General features: G+C 43.9%; 1 protein-coding gene across 7 annotated transcripts in view; it reads right to left on the minus strand.

Moving 5' to 3' along the window:
• NINL (ninein like) overlaps positions 1-21,061 on the minus strand; it is a 190,609-nt gene that overhangs the window by 97,354 nt on the left and 72,194 nt on the right. For all 7 annotated transcript variants that reach the window (XM_037811299.1, XM_037811301.1, XM_037811297.1 and 4 more), the window contains one exon: positions 4,756-4,946. In XM_037811299.1, the coding sequence (XP_037667227.1) occupies positions 4,756-4,935 (180 nt within the window). In that variant the 5' untranslated portion in view covers positions 4,936-4,946. The remainder of the gene's footprint in view (positions 1-4,755; positions 4,947-21,061) is intronic.

Below are 21,061 nucleotides of genomic sequence, written 5' to 3' on the forward strand. Positions count from 1 at the left end.
GAGGTTTTCTGGACACCACTGGTCATCCTCCAGTTAAGGTACACAATTACTGATGTGTTACCTTGGACACTTTATGGCCTTAAGACTGTAACTGTGTAACCAAATAAACCCTCTTAATAAAAGCCAATTCATTTCTGGTGTTTTGCATCCCGGCAACATTAGCAAACTAGAACAGTACCATTTTAGTTTATCATTTTGACTGTGCTTGTATGTTTCCTTGTGTCCTTATCTCCTTCACATCTCATAAAAGAAGGGGAAAAGCAACCCACAGCATTAGGTGTTTGACCTAGTAAGACAGGCTCTCACATCTCTGAATGATCAGACTTGCTCATCACAAAATGATGGGGATGGATCTCATGCTCTGAAGTCCCTATGATTTCTACGGTCACTTTCACCTATAAAGTTATTTTCAATAACACTACTTTAAAAGCCATTTCTTTTCAAGAGGAAAATTCTCTACCTGCCCAAATTTAAAGCACTTGACGTTCAATTCTTACCACTGGCAAAGAAACATAAAATGGGCATGGAAATTCCCTACAAAGTCACAAGAATTTTAGGTCACATTAACTTCCTGGCTTGAAACCAGACCTCAATAATGTCTCGTTAACAGTAAATAGGAATTAAAAACAAACATATTCTCATAGCATTCAAAACTTACTCTCTTAATTCAAAATCTGTAATGTTATTTCTTCATTTCTACAACTGAATTACTATATTAAGCACTAACATTCATACAGTGTCATATATGTTATTTATTACAAGGCACCTGGATACTTGGTATTTGAACTCAAAAACCAAGCCATTTTCCAGGATGAAAGAATTATCTTGATTTTCACTGACACTTTGTTCTAGTTTGCTAATGCTCCCAGAATGTAAAACACCAGAGATGGATTGGCTTTTATAAAAGGGGGTTTATTTGGTTACACAGTTACAGTCTTAAGGCCATAAAGTGTCCAAGGTAACACAAGAGCAATCGGGTACCTTCACTGGAGGATGGCCAGTGGTGTCCGGAAAACCTCTGTTAGCTGGGAAGGCACGTGGCTGGCATCTGCTCCAAACTTCTGGTTTCAAAATGGCTTTCTCCCAGGACGTTCCTCTTTAGGCTGCAGTACCTCAAAAATGTTACTCTTAGTTGCACTTGGGGTAGCTGTCCTCTCTTAGCTTCTCCAGAGCAAGAGTCTGCTTTCAACAGCTGTCTTCAAACTCTCTCTCATCTGCAGCTCCTGTGCTTTCTTCAAAGTGTCCCTCTTGGCTTTAGCTCCTCTTCAAAATGTCACTCTCAGCTGCACTGAGTTCCTTCTGTTTGTCAGCTCATTTATATGGCTCCAGTGATTTAATTTAGACCCACCCTGAAGGGTGGGGTAACACTTCCATGGAAATTATCCAATCAGAGTCATCATCCACAGTTGGGTGGGGCACATCTCCATGGAAACACTCAAAGAATTACAATCTAATCAACACTGATACCTCTGCCCATACAAGATTACATCAAAGATAACGGCGTTTGGGGGAACATAATACATTCAAACCGGCACACTCTTCCTGAAATCCCCACCATTTGCTTTCTGTTGTAGAAAACAGGAACGACTATCTGGATATTTCTAGCTTGATACCTGCTTCCTTTAAAATATCTACAGAATGTTCTGCCTAAATGAGAGCTGTGTGAGCTCTGCCTGTCTGTAGGACAAAGGTGAGGAGCAACAAGAGCTCTGAAAAGAGAAGTAGTAAGCCACCCCAGCCATGATGGAGGAGACAGTATCAACTGATGGAGGCAAATGCAGGACCCCTACAGACATCAGCTGGTGTGAGCGCTGCTTGGAAATATGGAAAGGAAAGAAAGGGTAACTTCAGGTCAGACTCAAGAGCACTAATGGGAAGAAGAGATATCAATGGACCAAACACAACCCTGGTTCATTTCAGCACGGTGATTCTCACCTCTTCACCGTCTCACCTCCCCCCCCCCCCCAGGCACTTTCCGAGAGGTGGTTCTGCCCACAGCACCCCTTGGTCTGTCGGGTTAGGGCCATGCATGTCCCCAGCACCTCTGGATGCCCACCTCCCTGGCTCTCCCAACTCTGTTTCTCACAAATCGTAATTTATTACAGAACCTGGCTTGCTTTTTTGGGAACAGAAATTCATAGCCGTAAGACAAAATGGGGTTGGGACATGCACACAGATGTGTGCACACAGCTCTGCCAAGTGGGAGTGTTAATTTAAAAGGCCAGACTCCTATATTGCTTGTAGGTGTCTGTTTCTTATTCTAACATTCCTCTCTCCAAATGTGCGAGAAGAATCTTCCAAGCTGCCACATCTGCTTTTCAGGATGCACGTGACACAGTGGAAGTCAGAAATTTCAAGTTACCCAAGTTAATTTTTTCCTTGCTCGTGTTCCAATGATTGATTCTTTTTTCCCTGTCATGATTTAATGTTTTTAAATATTATACCATTCCTGCACATACAAAATAAAAGGGAAGAAAGTCTTGGGAATGGTATGGTTTGCTCGTTCAGTGGAGTCCACAATTTGAATCTGGGCACAAAAGTTATTGTTTTGGTTTTGAATTTCTGAACTGTAAAAAAAATACCACGAAAACCTGAACAGTTGTTTATAAAGCCTAAATAACCAGACTGTCGATTTTCCACAAGTGTGTCTTTTGCTCATCCAAGCCCTAAATGGAATTACAGGTGACCCTGAGAGAGGCCAGACCATTATCTATCAAAAACACATTCGATTTTCAAATAGAGTCGTGAGGTCATCCTGAAGGCTACTCTTATGCAAGCCTCATCCAGATGTTGTAAATTGCCACAGTATGCCAAGCCCCAACCAACAGTATTCCTGAAAACCCTAAAGAATACCCTGGCTCTATCTAAGACTATAAATGTTTTACCTATTAAGTTTATTTTTTCAGAAACTTAGGACTTCCAAATTGTTCGTATGTCAGATAAACCCTGAAATCCAGAGGTACCAGTCTCTCCAAAAACATCAACCAGTCTCATTCCTCTACCCCATGAGGTCAACACCGCTTTCCAGCATGAAGAACTTAGAATGATCATTGCACAGATATTCCTGAAGATTAAGAGAATGATTAAATGAGAGGGAGGTGTAACTGAGAAATTAGGATTTATTAAATGATTATGACTACTGACTCATCACATAGATATTTCTTTTTAGTTTCTAGTATATTAGAATAGCTAGAAGGAAATACCAGAAATTGTTGAGCTGTAATCCAATAGCCCCGATCTTTGCTAATGATTGTATAACTAAATAGCAAAACAAAACAAAACAAAAGCAAAAACAAGTCAGTTGCCCATGTTTGTATGAATCTATTTCTAGATGATTTATTCTGCTCCACTGATCTATATATCTATCTGTGGCAATACTACACTGTCTTAGTTAACCTACCTTTATCTTTAGTCTGAAAATTGGGAAGAGCGCAATACTACGGGATTGCTAAGGGGTGGGGGTAAGGGGTATGGGATGTTTCAGTCTTCTTTTTTCTTTTCATTTATTTTTCTGGAGTAATACAAATGTTACAAAATGCAAATGTTATAAAAATGATCAGTGATGAATACACAAACGTGAGGATAATGTGAACCATTGATTGTATACTTTGGATGGATTGTATGGTGTGTAAATATATTCCAATAAAATTACATTTAAAGAAAACACCACATCTGATTCTGAAGTCCATAAAAAAAAGGGGGGAGGAGGCAGGAGTGGAATACAGATGGAGAAAAAAGTGGTCAGTTTGAGGCGTAACTCTCTAAGAGCCAGTTACAGCACCTATCAAGCTGACATCAGGCTGCAAACGGACGTGGCTAAAGCACTGATGAATCAGTTCTTTGGGGAAGTAAGGATCCAACTCACCTGGGCTAGCGCCCCATGCCAGAAATGAGGCTTTTGTTGTATTGTCTCTTTGTTTCTTTTTACCCAAGTGCCAATTCAGGAAATTTTAAAGGCTGGACTTTATTCATTCAAATGAAAAGTGTTTTATCAAGTCAGGTGGAAAAATGAGCTTTCTTTAAAGTAAAGGTAACTTCCTGGATTTGGAGGTGGTCATCGAGATAAGAGGCACTGTTTTTAGCCCTAACATGTTAATATCTGGGCACATTTAAGAAGTAGGAACAAGGAGAGGACTTTTTAGTGTTTCCATTATGAAAATAGGTTGTGATTTGGGTTCTAGATCATCATTGGAGAGAAAATAACTCTGTGAGTTCATTTGTTTTCTCTCTGGCTTAGATGAAGTTGCAGGATGCCTCTGAGCACAGGTGTCTTTTTATTTTTGTAACACTAATTTTCATTTATTCTGTCTGGCTGTTGATGAATTTCAAGCTCTGAAGCTATCTTTCTCAGAATGATTTAGTGTGTTACTTACTCGCAGATCCAACCTGGTGTTTTTGTCACCTTCACATCACCCATTACCTCCTCCCAGAGACAAATCATTAAAAAGTTTTTCTGGGAAAGAACAAAAGAAAGAGAGGGAGAGAGGGAAGAAGGGAGGAAGGGAGGCCGGGAGGGAAGGAGGAAGGGAAGAAGGGAAGAAAGAAGATGCCTCTGGAAGTCACTACTCTAAAAAAAGTATTCTTTATGGAAACTTACTCTGCAATTAAGATTCCCACAGAAAGAAAAACACCATTCCACTTCTAATCCCCTTCCCTTGGCAAATACCTTATTCATCTGTCATTTATGAAATGTCCACTATAAGCCAACTGGAGCGCTCAGTGCTTTTCCTTATGATAATGAAATCAAATACCCACCCTGGCAAAGTGGTCATTCCCGAGAAGCGTTTGCAGAAGGACGGGTAGCTGCTGTTCCAGGTGGAGCTTTTGGCCAAGCTGGGTCAGCTCCTCTCGGTCCAGGAAGCCCGTCCCGGTGGTGTCACAGCTGTTGTAGACCTCCCTGAGCCGCGACACATAGTGGTCCTCTTCTTTGTCCATCCCATAGCAGGCTGGATGTGCCAGGGGCAAAAAGAAAAACATGACGCTTTTATTGCTCACCCTTACAAAGTCCCAATAAGCCACGGCAGTGGCCTCAGCACAGGGCAGAGGTTGGGTGTATGGGAAAAGGGCATCACGGGTCCCCCTGAGGATGTTAAAAAACCACAAAAGAAGCAAAACATATGGTTAATAATCATCCAAAATGTTCAAAGTGAAACAAAGAGATACTACTTGTGACTGTCAAATTATCAAGATTGCTTAAAACCTTTGATGCTAACCGAGGCTATCTGAGGAAGGGGAATCTCACACTGCTGGAGGAAGTGCCAACCGGTAAACATTTCTGGAGAGTACTTTGCCTATTTATCAAGAAACTTTAAAATATTTTTACTACCTGTCCAAGTAATTTCACTGATGGAAATATATTACAAGGAACGGAGCTGTAGACAAACATAAGAGCTCATTAGAGCATTATTTACATAAGGGTAGAGAAGAAAACAACCTAAACTATTCAACAAAAGAACAGTTCTCTGAATTATGGTGTATTTATGTGGCAGAATATTAAATAGTCTTCAAGTTACATTTCGGGAGAGTATTTAATAGCATGGGAAGTGCGGTTGCTAAAATATGGAGGCAAGATAGAAACTGCTTACGATTATAATAGCTAATACTGGTCACTTTACATGTAGTAATTCATTTATGCCTTAGAACAATTTTATCAAGAAGGTTCTGCAACTTTGGGGTATTTCTGGATTATTCCTTGGGGAAAGTTTATTTAAAAAGAAAAAAACAGTAATACACCAAAATGGTACAAAATGTTTTGGTGGTGTTACACATTTGCATTTCCTATTTAATATATTTTTATATATCTCAAAATTTTTAGAACACATAGAACAGTTTCATAGTCAGAAAAATGTTATTAAAGCACGAAAAACATTAAGCTCCTAAAGTTATTAGAATGGGCCGTATGAAATTGCCAATATTTGACCACAGACATGGTGATTTCATATGGTTTAGCCTATTATGTAGGCACAGGCTCTAAGGGACAATTCAAAGAAGAGGACCTATCATAAATAAGCAAGCACAGAAAGCTGATCAAGCTCATTAACAGTCAATTTCATAAACACTGATCAATGAAGCAGCATCTTTTACTAATAAGGTGCAGCATGGTCAGTGCCACTTAAACAGAAGTTTTAAATGGCTGACGGTGCTTAGTAAACCTCACTCGCAGCAGGCAGAGAATGTGCACTGCAACAAGGAGAGCCATACGAGGGACTGAAATCTTCCCAGATCAACACTCATGCACCAACTGTGCTCACTCAGAAAGAATGAAATAGTCCACGAAGAAAAAATTGTCAACATTCAGCAGACTTTTAATAGCGACATATAAACTGTGAATAAGCAGGTGAATCGCCTCATCTGACCTCTTGATTAAATTTCTGTTGAGAAGATGTAAAAACAACCAGTGTCCAAAGCCAAGGCTGCACAAACTGGTTCATTATCTCAGGTTTCCTGTCCGTGTCAAACAATAAGGAACCTGCTTAACAGGCCCTGTTTGCTAATCAAACCCTGTATTCCCTTCTCAGACATGAGCACGTAGAAATGAAGAAAGGGCAAAGAGGGAGGAAGAGATGAATATCTTTCAGATGGCTCTGACAAGGCACCTGCAAAAAACATCCAGAAGGAAAACAGACAGAAAAAATAGTAACAACAAAGCAGAAAGCAAACAAAATAACCTTTCCTAGTCAACACCTGTCAAACTTCTCACTGTAAGTAAGTCTCCCTAACTGGGATGCTCCACCCCTTTTGTAGGCAAAGTCATCTTTGGTGAGCTACATCATAGGGTGGGTATTTGCAATGCTCATTTTTTGCAACGCTAATTTTTTACAAGCCACAAGTAAATGGACAGGAGCATGTAACAGTAGGACAGACAAGTGGCATGATCCAATATGTGAAAGGCAGGGAATTAGGAAATGAAAGGCAAGAAGTGACCAGGAGAAACTGATGCAGGCAGATGCCAAGTTCACCAAGGGGTTTCCCATAAGGTGCTTCCTGGCGGCTCCTCTTCCCACCTACCAACCATGAACAAAACCTGTTTTGAAAAATCCTCCTCCCCTCACCCCGTTTTATCTTTAGCTGTAACCAAATCAAGCAATTAAAAGTAAATAAAGTGAAAAAAAAATTCTCGTCCCTCCACCCTAATCACTTCCCAGAGGTAATCACTGCTCAGGGTGAAGGCTTTTGGACTATTTCTGAATCACATACACACATGAATACATAAAGTAAATACACACAGATATTTTCACATACATGTAACAGTGCATGTAATTATTTTGCCACTTTTTTTAAACTTAATGATATGAGGGATCTTTCCATGTCTCCCTCGTTTTAAAAAATGTTTACATACTATTCCATTACATGGAGAAACATAATGTGTCTAACTACTTTTGGTTAGAAATGGGCATTAAGTGTTTTCCACTATTCTTCTCTTTCAAAATATTTTGCAGCAAACACACCTGTTCACACTTTCTCATGAGCCCGGAAAATGGTGACCTGATTATGGTCCCCTACCAAACCAGCAATGTGCCTTTGGGGTGCTTCTGGATTATTCCTTGGAGAAGAATTATGTGGCTGGGCTGTTTCCCCAAGTCATGGTTTGAAGGAAAGAAACCTATTCACTTCCAAGCTGTAGATGATCCTGAGTCAAAGCCAGTTTGGAGAATCCCAGCCTTTACCCTCAGTTCTCCCTACACTAAAAGTTCTTTTATCTACACAGTGAACAACAGAAAATGGGGATCTAAGGGTCTCGCCAGGATCTACCTTTCCCTTTCTAAATAGAAGGGAAAGAAAAACCTCAACTTGAAGTCTGAAGAGCCCTTGTGGTCCATGAGCAGGGCAGACTCTGTCTGTGCCAGGGCCTGCAGGTAATGCGCTCTCCACGATGATAAAGCAAGCCCCGAGACGGCAGCACCACAAGTCCTTTTCGCAACAAGGAGAGACACAAAGAAAATAATAACTTGCTGTGCTGGTTTGGATGTATTATGTTCCCCAAATTCCATGTTCTTTAATGCTATCTTGTGGGGGCAGATGTATTAGTGTTGATTAGATTGGAATCCTTTGATTGAGTGTTTCCATGGAGATGTGACTCAATCAACTGTGAGTGAAACCTCTGATTAGATAATTTCCATGGAGGTGTTACCATGCCCATTCTGGGTGGGTGTTAATTGGACCACTGGAGTCCTAGAAAGGAATTTGCAGACAGAAGGACCAGAGAGCAACTGTGAGTGACATTTTGAGAAGAGCTGCAGCTAAGAGAGGACAAAACGCCCCAAGAGCAACATTTTGGAGAACGCCATTTCGAAACACAACCTGGGAGCAAGCAGACACCAGTCATGTGTCTTCCCAGCTAACAGAGGTTTTCCGGACGCCACTGGCCATCCTTCAGTGAAGGTACCCTTTGTTGATGCCTTACCTTGGACACTTCATGGCCTGAAGACTGTAACTTTAAACTCCTTTTATAAAAGCCAATCCATTTCTGGTGTTTTGCAAAAGGGCAGCATTAGCAAACTGGAACACTTTTCAAGACTAAATTGCAGAGGCAATTTCTTAAGAAGAAAAACGGCATTGAAGGGGCAGCTACCTTCCTCATAGCCCATAACAGCCATTTTTGAAGCTCATCTTTCAAATTCTGCCAGTCCCTTCCAAGTTTGGGGGCTGTTTGTGAGACCATGTCATTTCCTCCTGGGACCCCAAATTCACTCTGGAAAAACCAGAGTCTGTGATGCAACGGAGGGCCCCCAAGCCCTGCGAAGAGGAGCTCCCGGGCCAGGAGGAAGTCACCTGCCAGTCTGCACCAGCTCTCGGGTGAAACACGGAACCGGTCAGCGCCGTCCTACCTTCTCGGCTGACTGCGGCTCAGAAGGCTTGCTGCATGCCCCTGCAGTGTCTCGAAGGGCAGGACACTTTGGGTTTTCACTGCTATGGCCACATCCTACAAGAACCCGTGGAAATGTCAGCCATTCCGGATGCTGTGGCCTCACTGAAAGGAAAGGGCTCTGGCATGAGTCTGTGCTAACTTTGGGCTCTTTGAGCATCACTGCAGCTCCCCAAGTGCCCCTGGACGTAGGTCTGGGCTGGGGTCGGGGCATGGGCAGGGGAGGGGTGGCAGTGGCATTCTGGGGCATGTTCACTGTGATGGTTAGGTTCATGTGTCAACTGGGCCAGGTGATGGTACCCAGCTGTCTGGTCAAGCAAGCACTGGCCTAACAATTGCTGCGAGGACGTTTGTGGCTGGTTAATAAACCAACAGGCTGGTTTATTAAATCATCAGTCAATTGACTGCAGCTGTGACTGATGATGCACCAAAGGGTGTGTCTTCCACAATGAGAGAATCCAATTGGCTGGATTTAATCCAATTAATCAGTCGAAGACTTATAAGTGAGACAGATAGAGGACCTTCACTTATTCTTCGGCTGCCCAGCGAAGCGTTTCCTGAGGAATTCGTCGAAGTTGCTGGTTTGTTTCCTGAGTTCATCGAACACGTTCGTCGAGGATCCCAGTTCATTTCCTGAGGAGTTCGACGAAGTTGCTGGTTTGTTTCCTGAGGAGTTCATCGCACATCTTCCTTGGAGTTGACAGTTTGCTGACTGCCCTACAGAATTTGGACTCATGCATACCCACAGTTGCGTGAGTCACTTTTATAAATTTTATAGTCATAGATACCTCTCATTGATTCTGTTTCCCTAGAGAACCCCTAACTAATACATTCACCCAGGAGGCCTGGCGGGCCCTGGGGTCAGGTAAGCTCATTAATCTTCCAAATGGCTGGACTGTCACAGAGGAGAGATGGGGAAAGTCAAGGCTCGGCAAACTTCCTCAGCTCTTACAGGAACAGCCAGGCATGGGGGCACGCTTGCCTGAACTGTAGCTCTAGGATTCCAGAAATAGGCTGGGCTCTGGGTGTGGGGACTGGAGGGTAAAGGGCAATGCAGAGCAAGCCCTCCCAGCTGGGGCTGCAGCCCCTCTCCAGACACCTTGCCATCTGCCTCCCCCCTCAAAGGGCCCCACACACCTTCTCCGGGATCATGCAGGAAGCCATCCAGATGGTACAGGAAGTGTGGGCAGTGGAGGGCCAGAATCAATCGCCTCAGTTACCTCCAGCCTTGATCAACTCCACATGCTGAGTTACGTGCCCCCCTGGAAACCCTCCTTTTCCTTGCCCTGGGGATCTGAGACAGTGCCCCAGAGGACAGGTGCTTCATGGCTGTATCCGTCTCAATACACGCCAGCAGGGTGATGCAGGGCAGCAGGTCTACAAGTCAAGCACTTTTGTTCACAATCTGCTAGGATGTTTCCTAACCCCTACCCCAGACAAGGTCCAGCCATGTTCTCAAAATAAAGGAAAGAGAAGGCACTGTCCATTCATGCAGACCCAACAGAATCAATCCCCATCCCAAGTGTGGGGTTCCTTCTGCAGCCTCTCAAATACCACATGGCCAACTGTAGTGGTGAGACAATCCCCATCCCAAGTGTGGGGTTCCTTCTGCAGCCTCTCAAATACCACATGGCCAACTGTAGTGGTGAGACAGTTGGGAAAACCAGCCAAGAAGAAGGAAATCTCCAAGGCTGGGCAAGCCGCAGCACAGGTGGCCCTTATCCTGGAAGACACACAGGGGCGCCGTCCACAGAGGGTCACACCGGCTGCCAGTGGCCTCCCTGGGGACTCAGGGGTCCTGGAGCATGACTCCATGACAAGAGCTGGGCAAAACTCTGAGCACCACGGAAGGGTGAAGAAGGTCTGAGAAGTGGCAGAGAAGCCTGGCCGGTGGGTTCAGAATTCACACTCAGGAGGTACTGCAATGTGGCATCTCTGGCTTGTGTTTGGTGGGTAGGAGGCAGGCTGTGCGAGAGGAGAAGGGAGTAAAATAATGTTTCAACCAAGATGCTCACCTGCCCCACCTCCTTGTCTGGGGACGTCATGGACCCCACCGAGTGGCCATTCTGTTCCGCAGCCTGGGGAGATGTTAAGTCTAAGGAAGAGGCCTGGCCAGATCTTAAACCCAGAAACTGGGAACAAGCCCCAGATGCGAATCGAGGCAGGGATTCTGAGTGGCAAGCCCCCTCCCCCCAATAAAAACCACACTCAAACAGTAAAGATTTATCTCTCTTCTCTGACATGACATGGGTGGGGCGTGCAGGACTGACATCTACTGACCCAACCCAAGCAGTCTGGGGCACCCCAGAAGACTGGCCACGGAGAGCTCTCTTCCCTTGCTCTTTTTAGGCTCTTGGTGCTGTGGGAGCAACAAAGAGGTCATTTGCCGGAAGGTGGTGTCATGCCCTAAACCTGTGCTCCCACGACAGACCTTTGTGGCAACTCACTCAGATAAACCATAATCACTGTTCACAACTCACTGCACCCTGAGGCTCACACACGCACGTGCAACACTCACATGCACACAATCAGATAAAAACTATAATTACTGTTCACAACTCACTCCACCCTGAGGCTCACACACGCACATGCACACTCACATGCACACCATCAGATAAAAAACTATAATTACTGTTCACAACTCACTCCACCCTGAGGCTCACACACGCACGTGCACGCTCACATGCACACAATCAGATAAAAAACTATAATTACTGTTCACAACTCACTCCACCCTGAGGCTCACACACGCACGTGCACGCTCACATGCACACAATCAGATAAAAAACTATAATTACTGCTCACAACTTGCTTCACCCCGAGGCTCACACACGCACGTGCACACTCACATGCACACACTCAGATAAAAAACTATAATTACTGTTCACAACTCCCTCCACCCTGAGGCTCACACACGCACGTGCACACTCACATGCACACAATCAGATAAAAAACTATAATTACTGTTCACAACTCACTCCACCCTGAGGCTCACACACGCACGTGCACACTCACATGCACACCATCAGATAAAAAACTATAATTACTGTTCACAACTCACTGCACCCTGAGGCTTGCACACGCACACTCACATGCACACACTTGGATAAAAACTATAATTAATGTTCACAGAGGGATAAAGGAAAATCATTATATTCACAAAACAAAATAGACTGCTGGACAAAATGAATGATTAGAGATGCGGGGAGGTTTCTCGGACATTGACATATTAGTTGCAATTAAAAACTCGATGGAAGGACTGAAGATAAAGACAAGGAAATCTTTCATAAAGGGTATCCACACAATAAGGAGACAAAAGATAAGGAAATTGAAAACTCAATCTAAAAGCCCCAGGCATCCTCTAACACCCTAGAAAAGGAACCCCAACAGAGGGATGGGGAAAACGACTGATGGAATAATACGACATTTTCAAGCAGGCAGATGGCCAAGTCCCACCAAGTAGGACAACAAATGTAAAAACATCCAATCCAAATATATCCTCATGACACCAGAGACGAAAATGATCAAGAAACTCATTAAAACTTCCAGAGAAGAAAAGAGAAGCCACCAAGTTCTCAGCATCAGAACAGCATCACACCCTTAGCAGCAAGACTGGAAGTTAAGAGACTGAAATGAGGCCTTCAAAATTCAGAGGGAAGATGATTTTTAACCTAATCTGGAAGTTACTGGAGGAGCATGTATTTCACCAAAATGAGAGATTAACCAAGAAAGAGATGAAGGATCTAGGATCAGGAGTCCTATTCAAAAAGTGGAGAATTTATTCTAAAAGGGCAGCTCTGAAGCCGGACTAGAGAGCAACCCATCCAAACTAGAAAACTGCGGAACCGACAGATCAATGCACACATGTGACCTCTTGGGAAATAAAATTGATGGATTTCTGACAGAGCTAAAATGTAGGACACCAGGAAGAAAATCAGGATAGTTAAGAAGCAAATAAGTGAAAAAACAAGAAAACATTAACCCCTATAAAGTCAAACTTGGCAAAAGAATGGAAATGGAATCATGGGATACTTGGCTCTGCAATGAATATTTAATAGTCATAAAATATGACCATTAACATATTAAAAATGTGATAAGAGAATAAAGGGAGGGTTATAAGAAAGCTGAACTTTCATCTCACAAGAAGTCCACGGATTATGGAAATAGCAGTATAAGCATCATTACTTAGAAATAGGGCCTTAAACATCAGGATAACCATCTAAAGTGTTGCCCCTGAGGAGAGCGAGGGGGTGGCGATGAAGAGACTGGCACTGGAGACTCGCTGTTTCCAAGCTACATCTTTGTGAACTCTGTGTGTGTTGCTTTAACGAAATAAAAATTCATTGACATCTGATGGATCAGAGAAGCCACCTGGCATCTTGGTTCTATGCCTACTGCACCACAGTCAGTGCTCCTGAAGCTGTGGGCGAAGTTTATTATGGGGCCACTATTTCCCACACAGAAATAAATCAGGAAATAGCAGAGGATACTATGGGTAGTAAAATGCTAAATTCCGAACACTCGTGGGAGTGGCCCCGGGTGGTTCTCCTCTGTGGGAGCAGGGGAGGGGTCACGGGAAAGGCACCAGGGGGGCCACGAAGGCTCTGGGCTGACGAAAGTGGGAGGGCAGCTCCGGCTGAGGGGTGGGGAGCCCCAACCCGGGGACAGCTCAGGAGAGCGCCCCGAGTCTCAGGACACCGGGTCCCTTTTACAGTATGTCAGGGGCCTCCATAAAACAAGAGTTCTAGCTAGGGATGGGAAGGTCCCTCTCTTAGGGCCCCCGCCTCTCTCCTGTGACAGTGCACGAGACCAGCTCCCTGCACCTCCAGGGTCAGGTATCGGGGTGGGGGGGGGCAAGAACATCCTGCCCAGAGACCCTGTGACCGGCTCTGACCACCCAAACACCGAGACAACCCTGAGAGATCAGCCCTCCCACCCCACGGGGGCCACGTGGCCTCGCCACTGCGGATGCTCTCCTGAGTGGGGAAGATTCTTAGGGTCGCCAAACGGGGGGAGCTTGGTGTGAAGTTTTCTTCAGTGTTCTTCCTGAGAGACCCAGTGAAAAGCTGTGGGGTCCCCCCACTTCTGCTCTTGCCAAAGGACCTTCTGAAGAGCCTCACCCCAGCAGGGACGGCAACCCCCAAGGGGAGGAGGTTCGTTCGCCCCCGTTGTGAGGGCCTACTCTGCCGTCTGACGGACTTCCTGATTACACAGACCTGCCCCTTACAAAAATGCAGTACAGTATATATTCATTTCCCCACCAAAGGAAATAAGCCAAATTTGCCTCCCAGGGTTCTCTCAGCTCGCGCCAGCTTCCTCTGGGTGGGGACTGCCAGTGTCTCCGTGGACCTGAGAAGTTGGGGTTTCCTGACCCTTCCAGAGGGGGATCTGCTCCCCACATGGATGTGTCCTCACCCCTGGGGGCCAGGAGTGGGCAGCCGTGCGCAGGTGATGAGGGCAGCAGGCGAGCTGCAGGGTCAGAGACGAGAGCGGGTGACAGGGACACCAGCCAGGTAGGGTACCAAAGCATGCCAGCCCCTCGCTAACCAATCCCCTAGCGCTGATGTTCAGAACGTGATCAGTGACGTGAGCTTTGCCATCTGGAGTCCTTAACACACGTACAAAAAGCACACTGGGAAGGATCTGGCCAGTGGCTGATTCTCTGGCTGGCCCAGGGAAGGTCACATTTGAGCCCTAAAGTAAATGGAAAGGGACCGAGGACTCAGTGCAGAGTTAAGTACCAGAATCTTTCTGATCCATCCAAAGACAGCCCAAAATAAAAGGGAGAAGGTGGCTATGAGGCCGTATAATCCCAGCCCTGCCACGTCCCGCTGCCTGGCTCCGGGAGAGTCACGGTATCCGCAGCTTGGCTTCCTGGCCTGTCGACTCGGGTCTAAAATGCCTCCCTCTTGTTGGGCTGCTGAGGGGAGGGTTACGGGACATGCCAGGTACTCAGTGCATAGCAACTCTCCACTTTTTCTTATTCTCACTGTGATACCACCACCACCAACACAACTGCTGTCCCACTTACAGGTTCCCGGAGGAAGGGTCTCCATGCCACTCAAATCTCATTTTCAAGCCTCTCTGCACTCGTTTCACACCCACTAGGATGGCTATCATTAAAAACAAGAAAAATACAGATGTGGAGAAAGAGGAACCCTCATGCACTGCTGGCAGGAACGTAAAGTGGTGCAGACGCTGTGGAAAATGGTTTGCTGGTTCTTCAGAGAGTTAAACAAGCAATTACTACATATCTTGCAATGCCATGTCTAGGTGTACGTCCAAAGGAACAGGAAACAGGGACTCAAACAGATATTCGTACACCAATGAACCCTGAAGTCACCATGTTGAGTGAAATAAGCCCGATGCAAAAGGCCAAATACTGTGATTCCACTTTTATGAAAATAGAAAATGCAAACACATAGAGGCAGAAAGTAGACTGGAGGAAAAGTTTTGATAATGGAGGGTGGTGATGGGAGCACAATATTGCGAATGTGATTAGCAGCGTGGAATCACACACACGAAAGTGTGACAGTGGGAAATGCTGCGATGTATATGTGACCACAATAAGGGATTCTAAAAATGGGTAAGAATTGCATGTGATTTTTGCTTTTAAAATAAAACCTTGATAAACCAACAAAAAGAAAAAGAGTACCTCCCTACAAAACTGCCTCTCACCCCTCCCTCCCTCCCGGCCCCTCCCCAGGGGAAAGCAATCTACTTAAACTACAGAGCCCAGAGGTGAGGGCTGACAGCCCCAACCCTTCAACTGCCCCCTCCCAGCAGGGAGCCTATATCTCATGCATTCCAGGAACCCTCTATTTGAGCTCATTTTAGAGCAGATGTCGGCATCTCCTTTGACTCCCCAAGGCCCACGCGTGAGTGTTCCCTTCCCCCTCACTGGGGTGCCCTTTCCCCCTCATCAGGTGCCCCCACCCCTGGCTGGGGTTCCCCTTCCCCCTCATTGGGATCTCCTCCCCTCTCACTGGGGTTCCTCTCCCCCCTCACTGGGATCTCCCACCCCCTGTTGGGGTGCCCCTCCCTGCTTTTGGAGTGCCCCTCTCCCCTGTTGGTGGTTCCCCCTCCCCCCTATTGGGGTTCCCCTTCCTCCTCGTTGGGGTGTCCCTCCCTGCCTTGTCGGGGTCCCAGGCCTACTCACACGCTGAGGTGGAAGCGGCACAGCATGAATAATGAACGCGACTGGATACCTGTGCAGTTTAAGGGCCTCTCCGGTTTCCTCTGCCTCCAAACGGGACGATTCGCTCCTCCCCGGGCCTCCACACAGGCATAAACGCCACTCATAAAAGCCACCAACATCCTGGCCGCATTTGGCCACTGACCACGGAGCCGGGGGACGACATTCCAGACAGAGAGCAGCCCTTGCTTGCAGATCACCTCATTTCTTGAAATTCAAATGAGCAATCTCCATAATTCTACTGCTACAAAGTTCGATCAAAAACTCTCTACCAGCTGAAGCAAAAACCTGTTTGCTTCCTGGGGAGAAAACCAGGCTGCAAATGGGTAATGCCCCCAGAGATGGAACGGCTGGCTGGACACCCCTGGACAGGACAAGGCAGCCCTCTGGGGTGGCAGAGCGAGGTGCCTGTTTGCATTTAATTTACTGGGGGATGCTGAGGGACTCTAGCCTGTGCACCCTAGAAGTCCACTCAGTACTGAGCATGGGGGATGAGAATCGGGGTGCTTTCAAGAAGCCAGGGGGGCCACTCTAGACTAGTCTCCTCTCTAGAGATCCAGCAGCATGTTACAAACCCCAATAAAATACTTAGGCCAGCCCCTGGGTTCTAGCAGAGCAGCCTCGGCCCCACTGTAAATGGCTGTCAACCTAATGCGTCAGCATTTCTAGGTTATTAGGATTCAATTTCTCCATTAATTGTTTTGGTGGCTTTTCCTTGCTTTTCTATATTTACGCTGTTTATTTATTTTGCATCTATGCAGGTCCTAAACAGCTCAGCAATGAGGTTTGAGAAGCTACCTTTTTTATCAAGGGCATTTTCCAGTCCCAACAATATAAACATAAATTGATATCTCATGTAATTGGCAGTGATTATGCTATTTACTTTTCCTATAATTAGATCTTTAGGTCAAAACTATAAAGCAATTATGAACTGAGTCAAGCCCTAATCCCATGTCCTGTGGATGTGAACCCCTTTGTAAATATGGGTTTTTTGGAGATGATATTAGTTAAGGGAGGCAAAACTGAATCAGGGTGGGCCATCATCCCACATGACTGGATGCCTTAAAAGCAGAGGAATTTTTGGCACACGAGTACTGGAGACCAAAGGAGACAGACGGCCGTGTGACGAGGCAGAGCCTGAGTTATGGACTGCCCGAAAGCCACCTCTGGGACATTCCAGCCTTCAGAAGAAGCATGGCCCTGCTGACACCCTGATTTTCGACTTTTTGTCTCGAAAACCACTGACACAATAAATTCCTGTGGTTGAAGCCAACCAGCCTGTGGTGTTTTGTTACAGTAGCCCTGGCAAACGAAGACAGGTATTGAAGTTAAAAACTGTCCTAGAAAACCTACTTTTCCAATGGCAGACTCTGAGCCAGTCTACGGGTTTCAATACGGGCTCTGCCACTTTCCAGCTCTATGAACCTAGGCGAACAACGTAACCTCTCTGTGCCTCAGTTTCGTCATCTGTACAACCGCATAAGGATGTTGTGAGTGTGTTGACATTAATCATTTGAACACATCAAGAACGTAGACCCGGGCCTGGCACATGGTGAGGAGTGAATAAATGGCACCACCATGGTTCTGCAGGCAGCTGCGTCCGGGTCTGAATATTCATCTTTGATCACTAAGATTCTGGGACCACCTACAGACATATAGCCATGTAATATGCAAGGTGGACACGCAGAGATTTCTAGATAAATCAGCATATACAGGTCATCTTGTACGCTGACAATACACATCAATATATGACTTATATTTGTTCTAGACTATAGCTATAGACCCAAAATTTATGTCTACACATGTGGTTATGAAATAGCTACACAAATATTCAGTTACAGGTGCACAAGGTTGTCCACACATGATTTTATATATATAAAGTGAACTCCCTCTCTACATATCTTTTTTTTTTTATTAGAGAAGTTGTAGAGAAAACTCATGCATAAAATACAGAGTCCCTATATACCACCCTATTATTAACCCCTTGCATTAGTGTGGTACATTTGTTATAATTCACAAAAGAATATTTTTTACAATTGTACTATTAACTATAGACCATCATTTACAATAGGATTCACTGTTTATCTATCCATCTATCTATCTATCTATCTATCTATCTATCTATCTATATGTCTATACACATACAGAAACAGAAAATTTACTCTCAGCATCAGTATCAACATTTAACTTAAATTCAGCTGGAAAACTGTATTGTAAAGAAGGCAACAATTTCTCTTTTTTATTAGAAAGTGCCAACTAACAATGCAGAAGAAATGACAGAATTGAAAGGTACATTTTTGGCAACCTTCAGTATAAGAACTGACAGGGCAAGGATCATCAATTTATGATTTAAAACTTTAGGGAAAAGGCTGTCGGGGAACAGGATATTCATATAGATTCAGTGTATCACCCCACAGATACCCTCTAACCACAAACGGAAACCATACGCTTACCATGGAAAGAACCAGCATCACTACCCTGTCCAAATGATCACACCTGGTGTCGCCAATAGTGGGACACCTGACATTTTTTGGCTGTGTAATAAGAAGTACACAACATCACCTACGTAGTGTACTTGCCAAAAATGTTTAACTTGAATCTGATCATGAAGAAACATCACACAACTCCCAAGTGAAGAAATTCCACAAGACAACTGGCCTGGACTATGCAAAAAGGTCAGTATCATGAAAAAGGTGGGGGTGGGGTTTTATAGTCACAGAAGTTAAAGAAACACAACCACCAAATGCAGAGTGTGAAATTTGTTTGCATCCTGAATTAAAGGTGGAGGGGGGACAGCTATGAAGGGAATTTTGAATTTTGGGACAGCTAGAGACACTTAAATATAGACTTTATACTGGATGATGTTACCAAATCATGTTAATTTCCCCAGGGGAGATGTTACTGTACTTAAATAAGAGGATGTCCTTATTCTGAGGGAGAAGGAGATTATTAAGTATTTTAAAGAGCCAACATGAATTTTTCTTTGCTGGTCAAAACAACTAATGACATTCTCTCTCTCCGTATTTCTATAATATAAGTGTATGCCAAGAATTCACAGTATTATAACCTGAACATTGACCCCCATTTATGGGGAATGTAGTATTTTTTAAAGGAATTCATATACTTAAATCTTTACTTAAAATTTTTTTAAAATGTGATTGCTGCTTTTCCAGTCTTTAGCAAGATTCAACAAATTGCATATGATCATTTTAAAAGCTATTGTATTTATGGAATTACCTCTCACTTTGTGAGAGGCTTGCTCTATCAAAATATACTCTTAAAGATAAGGAGCGACAGAAAGCTTCCCTGGTGAATTCTACCAAACATTTAAAGAAAATTTAATACCAATTCTTCAAAAACTCTTCCAAAAACTTGAAGGCAAGGGGACACTTCCCAACTCATTCTATGAGGCCTGAGACCAAATCCAGACAAAGACATTACAAGAAAAGAAAACTACAAAACAGTATCTCTTATGAATATAGACATAAAAACCCTCAACAAAATAATAGGAAACTGAATAGCAATATATAAAAAGAATTATATATCCTGATCAAGGGGTATTTATCCCACAAATGCAAGGTTAGTTTAACATCTGAAAATAAGTTAATGTAATATACTGTATCAATAAAATAAAGGACAAAAATCACACGGTCAGCTCAACAGGCACAGAAAAAGCATTTAACAAAATTCAGCACCCATTCGTGATAAAAACGACAACAGCAACACTCAACAAACGAGGAATAGAAGGAACCTTCCTCAAACTACAGTTAACATCTTATTAAATGGTGAAAGAACCCCCTAAGATCAGGAACAAGGCAAGAATGCCCACTCTCATCTATTCAACATTCTACCAGAAGTCCCAGACAGGGCAACATCACAAGAAAAGAAAACTACATACCAGTATCTCTTATGAATATAGGCCAAAAAAAAAAAAAAAGAACTGGCAACCTGATTCCCTCTATTTGTACATGACATGACCTTGCATGTAGAAAAATCCCAAGGAATCTGCTAAAAAACTATTAGAACTAATAAACAACTTCAGCAGGGTTGCAAGATCAAAGACCAGTAGCAAACATATACATATCAATATACAAACAAGAATGTTTCTATATACTAACAGTGAGCAATCTGAAAATGAAATTAGGAAAATTCCACTTACAATAACATCATAAGAATAAAATACTTAGGTACAAGTTTAACAAAAGAAGAACAAAACCTAAAGTCTGTAAACAAACATTATTGAAAGAAATTAGAGAAGACCTAAATAAATGGAAGGATGTCTGTGGTAGGCAGAAAAAGTGTTCCCTAAAGATATATTTACCTCCTAACCCCTCAAACTGTGAATATTATCTCATATGGCACAGATCTGAGCGAGTTAATAGTCTTGAGGGGAAGCGCTTGTCTAAGATTATCCATGTGGCCCTATATGCAATCAAATATATCTACATAAGAGAGAGGCTGTGTATCTCTAAGCCAATTCAGCAGGTAAACTCACTGCCCTCCCCACTACGTGGGACCTGACTCCCAGGGGTGTAAATCTCCTTGGCAACATGGGACATGACTCTCAGGGATGAGCCTAGACCTGGCATCATGGGACTGAGAAAGCCTTCTTGACCAAAAAGAAAAAGAGAAATGAAAGAAAATAGTTTCAGTGGCTGGGAGATTTCAGATGGAGTTGAGAGGTCATTCTGGAGGTTATTCTCATGAATTATATAGATATTCCTTTTCAGTTTCTAGTGTATCAGAATAGCTAGAAGAAAACACCTGAATCTGTTGAACTGTAACCCAGTAGACTTAATTCTTGATGATGACTGTATAACTAAATAAAATAAAGACAAAAAAGTGTATAAATAAAAGGGGGGATTAAAGGGGATGGGATGTTCTGGGTGTTCTTGTTTATTTTTATTTTTTCTTTATTTTGGATAATGACAATGTTCTAAAATTTATTATGGCAATGAATGCAAAATTTATGATGATACTGTAAACCACTGATTGTATAC

The sequence above is a fragment of the Choloepus didactylus genome, chromosome 19 (assembly GCF_015220235.1).
Source record: "Choloepus didactylus isolate mChoDid1 chromosome 19, mChoDid1.pri, whole genome shotgun sequence".
NCBI lineage: Eukaryota > Metazoa > Chordata > Mammalia > Pilosa > Megalonychidae > Choloepus > Choloepus didactylus.